The sequence below is a fragment of the Vigna angularis genome, chromosome 1 (assembly GCF_016808095.1).
Source record: "Vigna angularis cultivar LongXiaoDou No.4 chromosome 1, ASM1680809v1, whole genome shotgun sequence".
Taxonomy (NCBI): Eukaryota; Viridiplantae; Streptophyta; class Magnoliopsida; order Fabales; family Fabaceae; genus Vigna; species Vigna angularis.
In genome coordinates, this window is record NC_068970.1 from 64,426,276 (window position 1) to 64,446,725 (window position 20,450).

The 20,450-nt window shown below is 32.2% G+C and overlaps 3 protein-coding genes and 2 non-coding genes across 5 annotated transcripts; 1 reads left to right on the forward strand and 4 right to left on the reverse strand.

Annotated features, from left to right (window-relative positions):
- Positions 1-543: 543 nt before the first annotated feature.
- On the reverse strand, positions 544-4,222 carry LOC108320136 (adagio protein 3). Its single transcript, XM_017551483.2, has 2 exons — positions 3,666-4,222; positions 544-2,367 (listed from the first exon to the last, which is right to left on the reverse strand). The coding sequence occupies exons 1-2, from the start codon at positions 3,938-3,940 to the stop codon at positions 762-764; spliced, it is 1,881 nt and encodes a 626-aa protein (XP_017406972.1). The 5' UTR covers positions 3,941-4,222; the 3' UTR covers positions 544-761.
- Positions 4,223-5,856: 1,634 nt separating this feature from the next.
- Positions 5,857-9,372, forward strand: LOC108320111 (prefoldin subunit 6). Its single transcript, XM_017551449.2, has 5 exons — positions 5,857-6,016; positions 6,105-6,175; positions 6,258-6,382; positions 8,569-8,629; positions 9,126-9,372. The coding sequence occupies exons 1-5, from the start codon at positions 5,941-5,943 to the stop codon at positions 9,180-9,182; spliced, it is 390 nt and encodes a 129-aa protein (XP_017406938.1). The 5' UTR covers positions 5,857-5,940; the 3' UTR covers positions 9,183-9,372.
- TRNAL-AAG (transfer RNA leucine (anticodon AAG)) lies at positions 8,783-8,863 on the reverse strand. Its single transcript has one exon. It is a non-coding gene; the product is annotated as a tRNA-Leu (tRNA).
- TRNAL-AAG (transfer RNA leucine (anticodon AAG)) lies at positions 8,985-9,065 on the reverse strand. The gene has a single exon. It is a non-coding gene; the product is annotated as a tRNA-Leu (tRNA).
- A 4,517-nt stretch (positions 9,373-13,889) lies between the features above and the next one.
- LOC108320100 (two-component response regulator ARR14) lies at positions 13,890-15,653 on the reverse strand. The gene is made up of 5 exons (XM_017551437.1): positions 15,530-15,653; positions 15,284-15,439; positions 14,822-15,196; positions 14,658-14,734; positions 13,890-14,540 (listed from the first exon to the last, which is right to left on the reverse strand). Exons 1-5 carry the CDS (start codon positions 15,651-15,653, stop codon positions 13,890-13,892), a joined length of 1,383 nt encoding a protein of 460 aa, XP_017406926.1.
- Positions 15,654-20,450: the final 4,797 nt, after the last annotated feature.

The following is a 20,450-nucleotide window of genomic DNA, read 5'->3' on the forward strand; positions in this document are numbered from 1 at the left end:
TTGTTTTCGTGTTTTAAATTTTGTATTCTCAACTTTCTTCACTTTTACCGACTTCTTCAACAAACAAACACAAAGGTAAATTACACTAAAAACTTTAAAATCATAATTCGAAAATCTATACACTTGTATTTCAAAAAGCACGTTGGCCCTGCAGTTTTTTTTTAAAAAAAAAACTCCAAGTAATCCTAATCACGTGTTATAATTTAGTAAAATGGTTAAATTTCAAGCCTATACAACTTTTTACTGCATGAATTTTAAGCATTTTTTTTATCTTTTCTATTTGTAAAGAAGGCTAATAATAACTAGTTACAACCCAGGTAAACCTTCTTTAATTAAAGATTTATTAACGTTCAATCCTCATACTTATATTTCCTTGAATTTCTTTTGAAATCTACCCACCCTTTTTCTTCTCCTTCTATGTTATATATTTATTAGTTATATCAGAGTTGATGATAAGAAACAATAATAAAAGAATTAATTATTAACAAAACTAATAGTAAAAGAAAAAGGAGGGATGATACAAGAGGCAAGAACTCTATGATGTACAGAAGTTTGTTTCCTAGTGTCATAGTCATAGAGGGTAGAGGAGCCAGATGGCATCACACATCATTCAAAAAACAGTGGTAATACACACGTCATGTCATACAACAATCATATGATATAGTTCATATACAAAACCAAACTGCTAAACAAAACCCACCCAAAACCTATTTTGCAACAAAAATCTTGTTCTGAGAGAAGAGGGTCTGGTTTTATGCCCTTTACAGGTCAGAATCCTGACGACTTGCCAGGCATAACTCATGCAACTCATTGAGTATCCACTCCTCCCCAGTGTGTCCCCCCAACACCAGTACCCTAGTCCCTCCAACCACACAAGTGCTATGACCCCAAGCAAACTTAGGTGGTTGCCCTGGAACATTGAGGATCCTCCAAGATGGTTTCTCTTCAGAAGGGTCCAAGAGAAAGAGCTGAGATGGTGAGTGAAGACCCGCAATGGAACCTCCAAATATAATGATCCTCCCACAAGGCATACTCACAGCAACATGATCCAGTCTAGGAGGAGGAACAACAGCATTTTGACTTGCTAATCCCGTGAATGCACTACATTCTAGCTGCCTCCACTGTGGTTGTTCATCTTCCAAGTCAATTGTATAAGCCTCACCTGATCGTAGCCGCAAGTGTCCACTCTTGGCAAGTCCACCAAACATCAGAAGCTTTGTCCTCCCATACACCGAGAGTGAGTGCCCCAACCGAGATGGAGGAGCCCATGATGTTGGAATTTCTCTCCATGTTGGATTCTCCGTTGTGAGATCCAGTAAATACGTGTCACTGAGAAGTACACCTGCATCCGTGCACCCACCGGAGACCACCAATTTCGACCCTTCAATTGTGCAAGAACTATGCCATGATCTGGGAAGAGGTGGGGTTCCACCACAGACTTCCCTCCATGTTGGCTGTTGAGCATCCAAATCAAGCACAAACACATCATTGAGCAGTCCTTGCCTACCACAGCCTCCAAAAACCACCAACCAAGAACCATTTAAACATGAGAGTGTGTGGCCCCATCTTCCAGGTGGGGATGATTTCACACTAACCCTGCGCCATTCTGGATTTTTAGCGTCAAGATTTAGAACAAAAGTGTCATCCATAGGCTGCATGTCCACTCCTTCACCTCCAAACAATACTAGTCGGTTTCCTGCAGCACAAGCACTGAAATTGCAGCGTGAAGGCTCCACTGCTCCTCCAACTGTCAGTTTTCTCCAACAAACAGCCTCCAGGGTGGTGAGTTCCCGAGTCAGACGACCCCATCCTAACTTCTTGGTCATCAGTTCCAATGTTCCTGTCACTTCTTTGCCCCAAGCATTCTGACATACCATCTTCCTGACATGCTCATTCTTTGTTAACTGACGTATTCTTCTACATACAGACCCAATGGATGCAACATCCCTTGGTGTCAAGCGTGACAAAATGTTGTGAGCCAAGACTTCATCAGAAAGCTGAAGAATGCCGCACATCTCTTGCTGCTGACTGTACAAACATTGTCCACCCTTTGGAGAATATTTACCATTCTTGGAAAAATCCTGATTGCAAGTCTCTTTGAATACTGGATATGAGAGTCGGTTCAGATCTATATTTGCCTCAGAAAAGAGTTGGATACCTATTACGTGTGTCACAGTCCCATCATCGTCATGAATTGGTGCAAGTCTTAGTCTGTTCACCAATGGCGTGCCGTCCTTTCTGAAATTCAAAAGTTCACCTTGGAACTCAACACCTTCCTCAAGACATCTTCTGATCTCAGACACAACAACAGGGTCCACCAAAGGGTGTCGCCTCTGAGCTCGAGGATCTCTATACTGTAAGAACCGACTGAAACAAAAGAAATTTTAAAACAATTATTGGCCATTCTTCTAAAATAACCCTGACTGATCAGTATATAACAAAGTCTTATCCCATTATGGATCACAGGATGCCATTTGATACACTTAAAACTAAAGTTTCAAAACAAATTGTTTCAAATTTGGTGATTGAGTAAGGCACTGCAAGAAGGATTTACAGGAATGCAAACTCAAAAGCTTAACCGGCTACCTTCCCTACTGTTGAAAACAAGAATGTCACATTTTTAATCAATATCCTCTATCAAAAATTTTCTCAGGAGTTAGTTGAAGCAAAGGCTCAAACAGTTGACAAACCTTATATCATAATATTTTAAGTATCCATTTTCTTAAGACTTAAATATTTTCAGGTCCCTAAATTTGATTCAAGTTTGTTTTTGGTCATCTAAATTAAAAAGTTATTCTTTAGTTTCACAACCCTGTTTTAGTTCTTAGATGATCACAGAAAATAAATCTTAAGGACTAAATGTGAACTTTCTTCAAATTAGGGACCCTGAAATAATAATCACTTTTAATCTGGGAACCAAAACTAAACCAAACTCAAACTATAGACACCAAAAACTCTTAAAACCAAACATTCCACCAAATTTGATAGAAAATTGCTATCTTCAATGGACAAAACATGACATTTTCAAATTATTTTAAAGTCACATGTATCTTTGCTACATTTGAACATTAATAAAAATTGTGGATACTTAATAAATTTAGTTGAAAATTCACACCAGCAATAATATTATGACACTAACAAGGAAGATAGAAGTATCGGCCATTCGCAACTTTCACAAATCATATTGTAACAAGGTAAAAAACAAGGGTTCCAAAAGGAAGGACGAAAAAAAAAATACTCCAGCTTGAGAGATGATAAAAAAAAAAGGAGAAACAAGAAGTTCAATAGAAGAGCTAACCATAGCAGATAAAAAATTGCCGAAAAATGGACAACAGAGGATAAAACACTACCAATCAGAATTCACAGTTCAGTGAAATGTAGTTCGCAAAAGCCATAAGATGTTTCTGAATTATGAATTTTGACACAGTAGAATCTCATCTCTTAACTAGATGACAAAATGGAACACAAAAAAAAATCTGAGCTTAAACATAGATCTGAATAAACAGAACAATCTGACAGGCACAGAAAGGGGTTCTAGTTTGAGGAAGTTTAATTCAACCCAACCAGGTAAATTTCAGAGTCAAATGCACAAAACAGAAAAACCCCAGATGTTAAGAGGTCGGAATTTGCACAAAAAAGAGGGAGAAATGGAAGAAAGTTCTAACCAGTTGAGACCGAGGGCCTCGTCGGCACGATACCCAGTGGAGATTTCAAAGACCTTGTTGACATATATGACCGGGAAATCAGGTTCAAGAGCATCAGAGACAACAAAGGAAGTTGGGGTTGTCGGGTAGAAGAAAATCCCGGGTTTCAGAGGAAGCTCGCTCTCTTCTTCATCAACACCATTATCATCTTCTTCATCATTCCTCATGCATTTCAACCTCTTCCCACAGGTCTGAACCTCCTCTTCATCTTCCTCTTTCTCTTTTGCCATAGCCATTTTTTCTTTTTCTTCTTCTTCTGCAACTGCAACAATGAAAAATAACACCAAACTCTCTTTCTTTTCTCTCTCGCTCTTCTCGTTAAAGTCGGTTAAATGATGTGACGGAAATGCCCCGAAGAGAGAGGGAAATTACGAGTGGGTATGGGGGGAGATGAGAATAGTGGCAGATTGGTAATTTAAGGGGGAAAAGAAGGGCGAATGTGAAGGTGAATGGAGTCAACGTGGGGAACACTAAGGTGAGATGATATTTTGATAGAAAATATCTGGAAGTGAATTCCGACCACGTCATAGGAATGGAAGCAAGAAGATATTTATTTGTGTGACTTGGTTTTGGTTTGGCGGGTAAAGGATGCATATCTATCTCTATGTCAAATCATCTTTCCTTTCTCCTTTTCCACAAAAATTTCATAGTATTTTTTTCTATTTTTTTATATACAGTTCGTTTTATGTTAAATTTATCACATTTTTTTTCTGCTATTGTACTAATGTTGATGTAACTTCAAGATAAAGAAAGCCATTTATTTTCTTAATTTTTTTTTTCTATAAGCATGATATGAACTTGTTTTTGGTTGACAATTTGAATGCGATGAATAGATCATTTGAATTAACATATTATGAAATGAAAATTTCTGGTGCAGGAAATATTTATAATTTTGAAATAATGTGATATAAATGCTACATGATTTCGATATGACTAGGATAAAACAAGGAGATGTGATAAATAAACTTTGGTGTGGATTTGAATTGGTAAATGATATCTGTGGTATGTGAATTCTTTTTACAATCTTTTAACATGAACTTCTTAATTGTTGTGATTTTAATTTATATGATTACAAGATGAATGAAAGTGTAATTATTTTACCCAACATCCATACACATTTAAAATAAGTTTATATGTAACACTTATTTATGATGACTTTTTCTTCAATTTCAATTGTATAAAATTTTATCTTTTTTCTTAACTTCTAATACTTGAAGTCCATTGTATTAGAATGTTGCAAAATATATTCGAAAAAAACTCAAATAAGATATTTGTGAAAGAAATTAATAAATATAATATTAAATGGTATAATATTTTGTGAATAATATTATTTATAGTACTTGTGGATGTTTATCTGGATAAGTAGATTGGGATCTTTGTTGATGATTTAAGATTTTGTTAACCTAACTTGTTCATCTAATCTTTGATTAATCGTATTAATCTAGTCTTGGAAAACTGACAGGATATTTGTATATGCTAATACAATATATGATATGTAATAATTAGTTTTAAGTTATAATAATTGATATTTGTGTGAATGTGATGTGATATTAAGTTGATGACATCATCTCAATCTCATACACTACAATAATTTAATGTAGATTTTAAGTCATGTTTATTTTTAAGTCTTACCTGTGTAATGAGTTAAACTTTGGAATTTATTGCATAAATGACATAATCTAAACGAAGAGTCTTTTACTTATTATAAAGTATTATATTGAAAATTAAGGGAGTGTAAAGAATTTTTCTATTTGAAAATAACTATCACATACATTTTTTAACACCACTTCTTACGAAATTATATATATATATATATTCTTAATATAATTTGTAAAGAAATATATTTATTGAAAATTAAGGGAGTGTAAAGAAATTTTCTATTTGAAAATAACTATCACATACATTTTTTAACACCACTTCTTACGAAATTATATATATATATATATATATATATATATATATATATATATATATATATATATATATATTCTTAATATAATTTGTAAAGAAATATATTTATACTTTGAAATTGTATTATTTTGATATAATAAAAATGTGGTTTTGTATAGTAATTTTAATTAGGTTGGTTGAGTTTTTAATTTAAAACAGAATTATTGAATCGAGTGATACGGATTGGGCTCTTTATGATGTTGGGCCGACCCAACAAGAAGAAGAACAAAAGCAGTAGCCATTGGTGTTTTACAACGGCAGCTGAAGGAAGAAGGTCGGAAACACGATGAGTTCGTCCAACCTCAGAGATCTTCAACGTGAATTGGAGAACAAAGCCAATGATCTCAGCAAGCTCCAGAAGGGTACGCTCACTATTCCCCTTATCTATTATTGTTCTATTTGTATTCACTCTTCTAATTCGTGCCACGAATTTCCCATTTTTTTTTTCAGAAATTGCGAAGAATCACCAGATGAGAAAGAAGTACACGATTCAGCTTGGCGAGAACGAGCTCGTCCTCAAGGTACCGTAATCATATATTTTTATTTGTTCTCTGGCTCTTCCTGCTACGATGCCAACTGATTATATCTGTTCCTTTTGATAAGGAACTTGATTTGTTGAAAGAAGACGCAAATGTTTACAAGTTGATTGGGCCCGTACTTGTTAAGCAAGATTTGGCTGAGGCCAATGCAAATGTCCGTAAGAGAATCGAATACATCTCTGCTGAATTGTAAGTTTGTGTTTTCCCCCCGCCTATTTTTATGGGTATTGGGGTTTGTTACTTTTGGTTTCAATTCATATGATTAGCTTATCATGGTTGTTTTTAATTATTTAGTTAAAGTACGTTGTTATCGTATGTCCCTTGTTATCGTATGCCCCTTATTGTGAGGTGAAACATAACCTAGTTATTCCTGAGGGATACTAGTTAACACCTTGCTCTTACTTGGAAACTATGCGTGAGTGTGACCATCTTGGGTCTCTTAAAGAGTTTCTGACCACTTTTTCCATTGCTTCCTATAGAAAATGGAATGGTTTTTGTTTTCTATTTTTATTTTTCAAAAGATATGCTTATCATCTGTGGTTGTGCATCTTAATAGAAAATCAAGGAACTAATTGGTGTCCAGTCAATAGGCTTGATTTTTATAAGTTTGCAAAAAAGGAGTAAATAAGTAAACGTGAGGTATCTGCTATTTATATGAAGCTATTAATATCAAGGACGGGTGAACTGACTAAACAGCAAAGAACACTCAAAACAGCAAATGGTTCAAATATGACTAAAAACACAGCAATCAAGTGTATAAAACAGCAAAAAGAAGTATAAAAGCAACAAAAATAGGTAGCTATCAGCGATTGAAACTAAGCAAAAGTGCAAAAATGAAACCACTCCTCCCACACTTGACACATTGTCCTCAATGTGGAAGGGAAGCAATTTGGAAACAGCAAAGCAAGTACAGATTTAAGCATAAAATGCAGAAAGAAAATTGTTCTGAGGTAATGAAAAGGAAAATGAAAAATTGGAATGAAAACTGAAGCTGAATTGCACTATTCTTCCATCACTGGTTCTGTTATATGGATCCTCTCCAGCCATTCCATGGAACTTTGGTAGCAACTGGATCGTTTTTGGCTTCAATTCAAAGTTGCAGCCCCTTGAACATGTGGAGTCTGGAGAGGCTGGTAGCCTACATCTGGGCTTGCCAGCTTCTCTCAAGTTCTCTCTCACATTGCAGGTCTATGTCTCTCAGATTAACTGGTTCTGGTTCAACAGGCTTGACAGTTCGGTCAACAGGTCCTGACTCAAACTGGTTTTGAATTTTCACCTTTATCTCCCTTCTAGTCATCTCAAGCTCAGTGAAATCTGTGTATTGAACCTGGTCTGGACCTGGTCACACACTTACAGAAAACAGTGACAGAAATAGAACAGTGATCATAGCAAAAACAGTGTATAACAGTGGCAGAAAAATATAGATTACTCCTATCTAAAATGCTCAAACTGGAAAAACATAAAATTGGTAACTCAAATGACTACTAAGTTTTTGTTTCCCCGGCAATGGTGCCAATTTGTTAAATCCCCAGTTGCATAGAGATTTCCAACATCGGAAATTCCCCCTAATGTAGTAGAGTGGCAACCAGGTGTCAATCCAAGTAAACTCCAACTTTAGTAGCTAATTTGTGTTATGTTATCCATGAAAACTAATGTAGACTCTGGGGGAAAATGTAAAAGACAAAACTCCAACACAATGCAAGAAACTCAAGAAAAGAAATTAAAAATATATAAAAAAATTAGAGAAACAAAACTGTGACAGCAATGTATAGTGTAAAACATGAATAAAATGTTCAAATTTCTACTTACAAAGACTAGAAATCTAACAATTGAAAAACTAAACTAAAAATCTACTTAAAAAACACCTTATTGACACATTTTCACAAAATCACTAATTTTTACAAGAAAATCTGAAAATGAATTAAAATCAAAGAATTAAAACAAAAGAATACCAAAAAGAAGATCTTTTAACAATAAAAAAACATGACAAAATAGGGATTTGACACTGCTTAAAATATCTAGGCACAAAATCGTATACTTTGAACAATAAGCCTATTTTGTTTTATTACAACTCTGTGTGTAGCTGGTTACAAGCCCAGACAAAACATCAGGCTTGTATTTGTATTAGGCAGGTAACAAACATGCGCAAATAAATTACCAAATATTTTATGACATGGATAGATGCATTACCTCGTACTACATTTATTCTCGATGTCCTATTTTTCCCTCTCATTTCTAGTACTGTTAAGTACTGCTTGCTTGTTTATGTTTTTTTGCCATCTTTTCATTATATGGCTGGGCTGGTTTTAGTATTCTTAAGCTTTTTATAATTTTTATTTTTGTTATCACAAATGTAAGTGTTCTCTGTGTGACAGGAAGCGGCTTGATGCCACTGTTCAAGATTTGGAAGAGAAGCAAAATAGCAAGAAAGATACGGTTTGTAACTTTAGCTTCTTTATTTTTACCTTTCGTCTATGCCTGGACATGTTTTTTGTCATTCCATTTGATAGAATTAGATGCAAGTCTTGATATGTAAAACAATTTTATCTATATTATATAATATTGAAATTAAAAAAATTAATTGACTTTTGTTGAGAGTGGGATTTGAACCCACGCCCTTTCGGACCAGAACCTTAATCTGGCGCCTTAGACCAACTCGGCCATCTCAACTTTGTTTTTGTTTAATGTAACATGCATGTAACCATCTAATTTCTGAACTTATTTTAAAATTGGTCATAAATAGTAATTATTAACAAATATAAAATTGAAATTAAAAAAATTAATTGACTTTTGTTGAGAGTGGGATTTGAACCCACGCCCTTTCGGACCAGAACCTTAATCTGGCGCCTTAGACCAACTCGGCCATCTCAAATTTATTTATTAACATTGAGAGGGAAAAGAAATGACTGATCTTCTTTTGTCATTGTTGCAGATACTAAAATTGCAACAGAGGATTCAATCTCTTCAGTCTGGGAAAGGAAAGGCATAATTTGCCCTAATATATTGTTTCAGCATTGTAATTTAGGTGTGCTTAGCATTTGTATTTTGAGCCTTTTCGTGGACTGAAAGTTAAGTAGAAAGAAAACCGTTTGGAGATTTGAGTGGATATTATAGTTGCTATTTTCAAAGTTTGTTTTATTAGAAGGTAATGAAAGAAAGATCTATTCTTCCCTATAAAATGAAATTAATTTATATAATTTTTGAAATTTTTGAATTATGGTAACTCTATAAAATGGATTCTAGTTATGTTGCTTTTAGGTGAGAAAAATAATATAATATAATATTATCTATAAATAATTTTTTAACATAATTTTATGTCATTTTACTCAAAAAATTTCTATGATCTTTTATATAGTTTATTTTATCATCATGGTTTATTTTTTTTTCTACTGTGATCTTTACTCTTCTTAGTTGTACTAAATGTAACTAAGTGTAATTTAAAATAAAGAAAGTAATTATTATATTTTAGTTTATTATAGTTGAAGATTTTATTTGAGAGTAAAATTGAACCTCTATTAGCATTTTTGTATGGAAAACTGATGAAAATAATGTGATATAAATGTTAAGTAAATTCTATGTGAGCATGATAAACACAGGGAGACATGATAAATAAACGTTGGTGGTAGTTGAAGTGTTATACGACATTTGTATGTTGATATCTTTTATATATTTGATTTTCTTTCTAATGTCTAAATCATTGTTAACAAAATTGATACAATAATTAACTTTTTAGAAAATATTATGTGCATTCAATTTTAAATACAAAATGTTAAGAGTTTAACTTTTGAATTTTAATCCTTAATTATAAAATGGAGGTGTTTAACATTATTGTAAAAATGGGTGGTTGGATAATAGTGAGTTACTCTTTTTTTTTTTATTTCATGGCTGTAGTCACTTATTTCCAATTTATAAGCCTTACCCTCATACATTAATGCACATGGTAAAAAAGTTAAAGAGATAAATAATTATTATAAAAACTTAAATTTTTGTATAAAAACTTAAATTCATTATCTAGTATTTAATATCATATCAATATTTGTTTTCTTTTCCATCACATCTAGCATAACACTCAATTTAAATACAGTGTAGACGTATATATTCAAATTTAAATATATTCTCAAATAAAATACTAACATTTATTTAAAGTAAGTCGGTCAACCGTGACAACAAATCCACCATAGTTTTCCAAGCATTTAAACCTTCACTCTCATTCGATCCAATGAACAACTAACTGATATTTATTTTCACAAAATTATCGCTTTCAACTCATCGTTACTAAGCTTGAATTGATAAAGATGCACCATCCAAACTTAAGAAGAGGATAATTAGGTTTGTTAAATATGTTAGGATTACTAGTTAGAAGTAGTAAGTAGTTGATTAGATGATTAGGATTTTCTTTTTTCCTTTGCTAAAGTTTTCTTTTTCTTTTTTATGTAATCAAAACCAGAGACTAGATACAATATTCAAAGAGAGATTCATTTCTTATGTTATGTTTATCTTCCATTTTATTGCTTTTCTCCCTCTTCCGGTAGTCATAGGAGATCTTTCTCCCTCTCCAACAACCTCGATAACCTTGATGTCCCACTCTTGGGTACCATCTCTACAAGGACCCATAAAAATATTGACCGAAATGGCTTCGGTTTCAATTCTCTTAAAAAAAATTATCTAATGTATTTTTGAGTTTATTGAGTTGATAGATTCGAAACATCTTTCTCTAAATGAGATTTGTCGACCAAATTATGAAAAATCTGGTAAAACTAGTATTGTATTTAATTTATTTTCCGTTCATATCTGTGCATTTATGTTCATATATTTATATTTTATTTTTATATTTATATTCCGTTTATATATTGTTTCAAACAATTATATATGTAAATTGTATTATCTCTTGATTATGGAATAAGAAATACAATTTTATCCTTTTTTTTTTCTCATAACATGGTATTAGAAGAAAATTAATTCTTTATCACGTTCTTCCGCAACCAATTCTTTTCCTACCCAGATCTTCATCTTCTAGCTTTCGTTCTTGTCTTTTCTGCCTTTTTCTTTTCCTTCTATGACTACTCCCTCTGTTACTCTCGCATCGTTGCAAGATACAACACACGACTATTACATTCACCCTAACGAGAATCCTTCATTTGTGCTTGTTTCCCCGACTTTTGAAGGTCACAATTATTATGGATGGGTTCGCTCGATGTCTATGGCACAAAATTTTCCAAGACAAAAGGGAAACCCTATTCAGATGTGCAGACCTATAGAAGACTTCTTGGCAGGTTACTATATCTAACCAACACAAGACCAGATTTATGTTTCGTTGTTAGTACTCTCAGTCAATCTCTTTTCAATCCCTTGGAAGATCACTATGCAGCAGCAATAAATATATCAAGAACAATCCAGGACAAGGATTATTCTTTCCCTCCAACATAAAACATGCTCTCAAGGCTTTTAGTGATTCTGATTGGACTGTTTGCCCTGACACTAGAAGGTCTGTGACTGGTTTTAATGTGTTCTATGGTGCATAATTGATCAGCTGGAAATCCAAGAAACAAGGTACTATATCTAGATCATCAACGGAAGTAGAATATAGAGCTTTAGCTTTCACAACATGTGAAATTCAATGGCTTCTGTATTTGCTCCATGATTTGAAACAGTCTCTACCACAACCAGTTCTTCTGTTTTGTGACAATCAATCTGCTATACAAATTGCACATAATCTAGCCATGCATGAAAGGATAAAACATATTAAAATTGATTGTCATCTCATAAGAGATAAAGTTCAAGCTGGTGTAATTAAGCTCTTGTCCATTCCTATTTCAGCACAACTTGCAGACATTCATACTAAAGCTTTGCATCCAGCACAATTTCAATCTTTGTTGTCCAAGCTGAGCATTAAGGATATATATGCTGCAGCTTGAGGGGATATTGAATTTAATTTATTTTCCGTTCATATATATGCATTTATGTTCATATATTTATATTCTATTTTTATATTTATATTCCGTTTATATATTGTTTCAAACAATTATATATATGTAAATTGTACTATCCTGATAATGGAATAAGAAATACAATTCCTATCCTTTCTTTTCTCATACCAATAGCTTTAAATCTTAACTGTACCAATTCTCTCACACCAGGAAAATTTGAATTGCATCAATTAAATGTTTTGATGATATTTGCATGATATAATACACCTAATTTTACTTAATTTAGGCATATTAAACCGAAAACTACTAGTAAGGCACTAATTAATCCAAACATCCATAATTAAAATAATCAATACTAAATAAACTTATTTTCTACTCCAACCTACATGTAAATATATTTCAACATACACATGTGTAAATAAAACACTTTCAATGATGGTTGATTGGTAAACAAAATAAATTATACTCTCGAGAATACGTGTTTCCATACTTATATTTGTACCACTATTTAAAACGCGAAAACAATGTAAATTAAACATTCATATTAAAAAGTCGGTATATAAAATTTGATTAGCGTACTTGATTAATCTAATTATAAAATCAATACTATTTGTAAAAAGATTTTGCTAATACTTTTAAATAGTTTTTTTAACATATTAAATTAATAAATATCTAAATTGCTGCTCTTACATATATTTATGTGTTTTTCCTTTGATAAAGTTAACATCTCATTCGTATATATAAAAAAATTTCAGAAAATAACTCGAAGATTTTACCTCTCTGATATATGAATTAATAGTCAGATGGTATTCTATTCTACATAAAATTATCTCACAGAAATATAAATATATATGAAAGAAAAAATTAGCGACCAAATTAAACAATTATATATTATTATAGTCTAATTACCAAATGCAAATAACGAATACCGGCTCATTTATACTATTAAAGAAATAACATATTTCTTAGAGTCGAGTAGACTCAAATAAAACAAGGAAAAATATAGTATGACTTTCCTAAAAAATTAGAATCATAACAGCTGTTTTAATAATGTAATAATATATAATGATATTTTAATTTTAAAATATAAAAGAAATTTAAATGGCGTATTAATATTTTAGATTATAAAACAGTTGTGTTTTTATCAAGTATCACTCTTTATAAAAATAAAGACAAAAAGTCGTCATAAGATAACAGAAATTCTATTTTTTAGTTACTTTCCGAATTTTTCTTTTTCACTTTTTAATAATTTCAGTTTGCTTTTTTTTTTTATATTCTTAATAATTATCTAATTACTTAACAAAATATTATGATAAGAAGTTTAGAGAAACAATATTAATTTTTTATCCATTTCAATTTATATTCTCAATATTGTTTCTAATCATTCCAACGAAATTGTATTTTACGATATGTATATATATCCAAATATAAAACTGATGCTTATTTTATTTTATCATATCAATCACCTACCGTAAGTTATTATTCAAGAAATGTAATTTTAGCAACCCTAAATGTTCATTAACACTCGAAAATATATCCTAAATATTCTTCACGCATAGAACGGTTAACAGTATAAACACTCCAAAACATATCTACTAATCTGTTAGCGCAAATTCATAAAACTTATTCTTTATGTAGAGAACTGTCAACAGTAACACTCCAAAACTATCTGTTAGTATAGTAAAATATGATTGTAAGCAGCTTACAAACTTGTCTAATATCGAATTATGAAAAAAAAAAACTATGTTAAGAATACCGAAATGTCTTCATCAGGGCTTGTGATGGCCCTTGTTCATAGAATCTAGCTGCTTCTTGATTGTTTGATCATCAATATCTGAGGATGCAGCAAAAGGTCTCACACCACTATTTGAGAAACCTGCATTTAGAGGCTGTGGGTAATACATAAAAGTTCTGTTGTTGTACTGATACTGAATAACTTGACCTATGTTGTTTTCACCTGGTATTGATTGAGGTGGCATGTTCATGCGAAAGTTGTAATTCTGGGGAACAGAAGCTGAATTATCTGAAATAATTATGGAGGATGGCTGCAACTTGATTGGAGGAATTTGAGGACGCATCATTGGCTTCTGCATATTATTTAGTCCATATCCAGAAGACTGAGGAAAATTGCTAGTAATGGAAATATTAGGAAACGTTGCCAAAGGATAAGAAAGATCATGTACCAAAGTTGGTTCATGAAAATGTTCAGCAACTTGTACATTTGGATCATAGGGTTTCTCTCTTGTTGGTCCCATGTTACATGTCACACCAGGATGTGTCAAAGGTTGGAAGTTGTTTTCTCCTGATGCATCCACCTTTGGTTTTTTATTACCTGAAACCAATGACATCTCATTTGGTTCATTCTGTTGTTGTTGTTGCTGTTTTCGTTGCTCCTCCTCTTTCAAAAATTTTCTGTATTTCTGTCAATCAAAATTTCAGTTTCCATCAACATCAGATTTTCTGTATTTCTACACAAAAACACACTAAACAATAATTACTGAAGTAATAATCAAATCTAGAAAATCAAATGTACTAACCTGCAGATGACTAGAAACATGTCTTCTTTTCAAGTTAGGGATGTTCATGGCTTTCAGAATTTTCTTTGGCACGATATCTAAAAAAAATAATTAAGTCGATCAATACACCTAAAAAGAAATATCGATGAATGAAGAAAAATAAAACAATTGCCCAGGAATCATACTTTCGGGTCCAACACTTTCAAGAGCATCAAGAAATTTAGTATGCAGTTCTGGTGTCCATACTATGCGATCCTTCCCTGTGACAGTTTGATTACTATTTTCTGATTCATCAAGATCATCATCTTCTCTGAAATTACTTTTGCTCTTATCAAGAATGGATGAAGCAAATTCAGAATTATGACTTGTCCCTCTTGTTTTATCATCATCATCCAACCTGCCAATATTTTTTTGGGTCCTATGTTCCCTTACAAACTCTCTATAAACATGTGTCCACATGCTCTTTAACATATCCTCATTCAAGGGTTTCTTCCAATAATCGCAAGCTCCAAGCCGAATAGTCTTCATTATAGAATGCTTAGAATCATCACGAGACATCACTACAGATTGTAAAACAAGTTCAAGTTATTCTTTATCAGTCAAAAATTTAAAACTTTGAGTAAAACTGTAAACCACAACTTACATACCTATGACAGGAACATTAATTTCTTCTTTCTTGACAAATAGCAGGAATTCGTAGCCATCCATGACAGGCATATAAACTTCAATGAGTATCAAATGAATATGCGTTTTTCTTTCTCGCAAAATTTTGACAGCATTTAGAGATTCAGAACATGTCATAACTGCACACAACTCCAAACAAGCATCAAGATAAGAAAAGAATCTATCTTTCTCTTAACAAAGGATTATCAATAGAATGGTGCATATCTAACCTTGATAAGAATACTGGTTGCATGTTTTCTTGATGAAATCAAGAAAACTGAGGTCACTGTCGATGACAAGAACATTGAGAATTGATGGGAATTCAGGCAAGTCAGTAGAAGAAATTTCGGCCATCACTTTACACTGTTGAGAAAGCAACTGAAAGAAAGAAATATATAAGGTATGTTTTGTTAACAAGGGGTGGGTAATTTCATATCCTCTCTAAATTGATAAAGATTTTGACAAAAGTAAACTGTCTAAGGTAATAATATTTCACACAACACATTAAATAAATACGATTTAATGTGATTTAGGGTTTTGTATGTATTTAGGGTTTTTATTTAATGTGATTTTCATTATATAAAATTAAATTAACTAAATAAATTACTCATTGCTATCGTATTAAATCTATGTTTTACGTAAAATAGAAACAATTATTTCTTTTTATTTACATGGAAATAACATAAATGATAGACAATTACTATTTTTTAATATAGATGAAAATCTCTCCCTCTTAGGTTTTTTTTTTCCTGTTTTTATTCGTACATACTTATTTGTAAAAAATATTTAAGACTTGTAAATTAAAAAACTACATTTGGATTGAAGTTAAAAAAATATTATTAAAAGTATCAGTACAAATTATTCATAATTTACAAAACATTTTCCAACCTTAATGTTCTGATTTTGTTTTTTTAACACCATACAATTTTAACATATATAGAAAAGTTGGTTCTGATATTAATGGAATAAGTATTAGATTCTCTTATGTAAAATATTTGTTTTGGAAATATATATATATATATATATATATATATATATATATATATATATATATATATATATATATATATATAATTTTAGTCTTTGGTTTCATACTCTTTCTTTTTTTTTCTTTTCTGACACACTTTTTCTTCTTATTTTTTAATTGTTTGAATTGTTTTATATTTATAAAATTGACTCGTAAAGTATTTTCTTTCCCTAATTTAATATATAAAAATTATATTTTATCCTTATATTACACATTTTAAATAATAATATAATGTCATTTAATAACTAATGATAATTAAACAAATATTATTTAGATTTAGTATTAAATATAAAAAGATTGAAATGGATAAATAAATATTAAATATAGTAAATAAATTTTATTTTCGTCTCTTTTATTTTCTTACTCATGCAAATGTACTTATATACAAAGTCTCCATGAAGTAGGTTACGATAGTTAGAACTTTTATTATCTCTGAAACTTGTCACATAACCCTTGCATTCGTGCCACCGTCTTCGGTGGAGCTCGACAGCGGCACTCATACCAGTCCGCTGGGTGATAAAGGCGGGGCGGCGGCGATCGAGTGGTAGAAGAGGAGAATCGGGGTACCTCCGATCGACAAGGTTAGAAATTTCATGTAGTTAACAGCATACATAATAAATTATACCAAAATCCATTGATATATATAATTTTGCTCATGTTTGTTTACCGTTTTATGGTTCCTATTTGTTGGTGTTTATTGGATTCTGGTGCATTCGGTTTGTCGCTGGAAAGGAATGCGAGGTCTCGATTTCTAGGTGCAATGTTGTCTAGGTCCGGCAAAGAGCTGGTGTTTCTGGTTTGAATGAAGAACGTTGGATTACGATTCCTGCTTGTCTAAATCTTATTTATTATTTTTAGTTGTGGTAGAATGATGTTATATGCTTTATTCTTTTAATTTGATTTAGTTGGAGCTCATAGATTTATTATGCAATAGTGGAAAAGAAAGCTGATAAAGGAAAGAAAAGAGAAGAGAGAAGCCCGAGAGAAAAATAGGCTAAGAAAGATATGAAGTTTATTGAATTGTTGAAAAAGATACAGGAAAAGAAATATATAGGAAAAGAAACTAAAACAGAATAATAAAAACTAAATAGAATAATAGAAGCTACAAACTTAAGTGTAAATCAAGGTCAGTGAGACCGGTGTAATAAATCAACGAGCGGTTCAGGTCAGTGATACAGAAAGATGCATTGAGTCAACACAAGAGCGATCGTCACAATACAAGAGCGATTGCCACATTATAAGAGCGATCGTCACAACAGTATAACCGAACGGCGAACGATGCATTGAATCAATACAAGAGCGATCGGCACAGTACAGTACAACAATATAACCGATGGGTATAACTGTTATCAGGAGCTGTGACATTTGACATTTGCTGAAATTTGATGGGTCTTTTTAATTACCCGATGTGTAGGATAGAAAAGCAAATCGTTGCGTTTAAGCTCTAATTGTGAATTGAAAAGGAAATAACTAAAGAAATTATATAAAAAAACAAAGAATTCAAAGAATGATTCCAAATTTCAGGTAAAAGAAGAACAAAGATTATACATATTCACTCCAAAAACTATGTAGTTCGAGACGAAAAAAGAAATCTTGAAGTAATTCTTATTTTGATTAATTACTTTAGCTGAAAAAGTCTTGGTAATTGAAAAATGAAATCAGAATTTCTTAGTCTTTGTAACTATTTCTTTCTTTTATAGGTAGGTTACGATGAAATTCTCATGAATGCAATTATTTATGCTGCTTCTGTAATTGCTACTGAATTGGTCGAAGGGTGTCAACATCCAATTTCGTCTAGGTAAATATGTAAGACCCTGAAAAATTAAAGGAAAATGTGAATCTCGGGTCATTAGTAGAGTAAGAAACCAAAAATGTATCAAGTTGTAACAAAAGTTAAAGTTTATATGCAAAATACAATGCTGTCAACTTTGACATGGTTTGGTATTTTAATTATAATTAATTGTACAAATTAGATATTAAGTTGATTCTTTTTCCATTAGAAAGTAGACTCGAATAGTTTCGATTCGAGTACTTATACGCGTAATTCCGACATCGGGAAGGGGTTCAACCGGACTGGCAAAGTTGTCAAAATCAGACTCACTCGCTGTACGCGTTTTGGACGCGTTTTGAAGGCGTTTTGGACGCGTTTTGAACGCGTTTTGACTCAGTAAACGCGTTTTACTATTTAAACACGTTTTTCTGGTTATTTAAGAGGGTTTTGGGGCTGAGAGAATTCCTGAGTTGAATCTGAGAACTGTTACCTAAAAGCATTGGACCAGAGAAGTTTTAGAGCTAAGTTTGGAGCCACGAGAAGGAATTCTAAGGCAGAGGAACGTCGGGGAACCGTTTGAAAGCAAGCTTAGGAGAAAACCGTAAGGGGAGCTAACCTTAAGTCTGTTTTTGTTTCTGTATGATCTTAAAATTGGTATGTGTTTAGGATTTTGATTCTCTTTATGGTTTTAGAGTGAAATGTTGCTTCTATTGTATCTTTTGAATTGATGTACGGTTTGGAATTGGGATATGTTTCTGTTTTGATGGTTTTGAAGAGATCTTGTTCATATTAAGCATTTTGAATCGGTGGAAGTTTTTAGGTATACGTATAGATCGAAGATTTTGAATCTGTTTATGGATTTAAAAGGAGACTAGGTCTTGATCGGAAATTTTGGATTGTACTAATTATCCGCTGCCTTTTTAATTATATGTTTAGTTTAGATGTTTATAAGAATTGGATGAATATGGGTTGTTGATGGGAGATAAGTTTTTGGATGTCTAGAAAATCTGTATGATGGAAGGAATAGTCGTTATAGTCCGGGAAGTGAATTTTCGTAATTTTGGAATAGTAAATTCGCTTGAGTGAATGAGTTAACTCGCTGAAGCGAGTTATGCGGAACAAATTTAGTGTTTTGATATTTTTGACGTTTTGGGAGTTTTGGATGTCCGTTTTAGACGTTCTTTAGGTCGATATGGGGGTTTGTGACCCTTCTAGAGCCATCGGTGAGGGTATCCAAGCTGTTTGAACTACTTAATGGTTCAAATTAATAGACCATAAAGAGTTATGTGTTAATAAGTGATGTTTCTGTGAGGATGTGGAATGTCTGAGTATGTGAGAATTATTTTCTTGAGATATGACTAAAGATGATAATATGTTGACATGTGTATGGAAAGTGTATATTAGAGTTCCAAGGAGGAACTCCTTATTGATTTTGTGTCAAGTACTGTACGTATGAATATAGGAACTCCGACTTAGGGGTTCATTCTTATGCTCTCAATAGTCTCGATCTCACTTAGAGAGAAAGCTATGTGGTGGAGAGTGGAAAATCCTTACCGAAGATCCACAGTGTGAGTGGACAGAGTAGGAAGGATGTAGCTTCAGTGGTGATATTCATATCCGAAGATCCAGTTTGGAGGACAGAGTAGGATAGAATAATTGAGCTAGCGAATAAGTACATCCATATCTGAAGATCCAGTTTGGGGACAAAGTAGGATAGGATGTAGCTGAGTAAAGTACCACTGCAAGTGTAGAACTAGCTAAGAGTTCAATATTCATACGATTATCCGAATGAGTGGAGTTTACGAATGATAATAGTATGTTTATTATATTATTGAGTAATTTAACTTATAAGATGGAAGTTTGGTTATTAATTTAATTTACCATGATGTTTTGTATTGCATTAGCTCACCCTTGCTTTGTCTGTTGTTTGGTTATTATTTTGTGTTATGTATTTTGATTGGCGATGATCATCCGGTGGATGGGAGCAGAAGTCGGTGATATGCCGGTGGAGCAAGCCTTAGATGGAGGATCGACTGAAGAATAGTTTTAATAATGAAACCTATGTTTATATTTCTGTTTTAAGGTGTGGAGTGTAATTAGTTTGAAATTCAGTGAGGATTTGTAGAATAATGAGGAAAACTCTTATTCCTCCTTCTATCAACTGTTCTATTGTATCAATGATGTAAGAACTCTATTATAGTTTGATGCTATAATTATTGGGATGTTACAAAATAAATAAATGAATAAAAATAAAAAGAATAAGAGAATAATAATTAATGGTAAGTAATGAAAGAAGAAAATAATAAAATAAATTTTCTTAAAAAAAATAATACAACACTAAAAAAAATTTTAG

What these genes read in the sequence shown, in the direction of transcription:
- LOC108320136 (XM_017551483.2), bottom strand. Translation starts at nt 3,940, where the DNA reads ATGGCTATGGCAAAAGAGAAAGAGGAAGATGAAGAGGAGGTTCAGACC. An exon ending in GAGGCCCTCGGTCTCAACTG is followed by an intron (nt 2,368 to 3,665) that starts GTTAGAACTTTC and finishes CTTTTGTTTCAG; the next exon opens with TCGGTTCTTACAGTATAGAG.
- LOC108320111 (XM_017551449.2), top strand. Translation starts at nt 5,941, where the DNA reads ATGAGTTCGTCCAACCTCAGAGATCTTCAACGTGAATTGGAGAACAAA. An exon ending in TCTCAGCAAGCTCCAGAAGG is followed by an intron (nt 6,017 to 6,104) that starts GTACGCTCACTA and finishes TTTTTTTTTCAG; the next exon opens with AAATTGCGAAGAATCACCAG. An exon ending in AGAACGAGCTCGTCCTCAAG is followed by an intron (nt 6,176 to 6,257) that starts GTACCGTAATCA and finishes CCTTTTGATAAG; the next exon opens with GAACTTGATTTGTTGAAAGA.
- LOC108320100 (XM_017551437.1), bottom strand. Translation starts at nt 15,653, where the DNA reads ATGGCCGAAATTTCTTCTACTGACTTGCCTGAATTCCCATCAATTCTC. An exon ending in CAACCAGTATTCTTATCAAG is followed by an intron (nt 15,440 to 15,529) that starts GTTAGATATGCA and finishes AGTTGTGTGCAG; the next exon opens with TTATGACATGTTCTGAATCT. An exon ending in TGAAAGTGTTGGACCCGAAA is followed by an intron (nt 14,735 to 14,821) that starts GTATGATTCCTG and finishes TATTTTTTTTAG; the next exon opens with ATATCGTGCCAAAGAAAATT.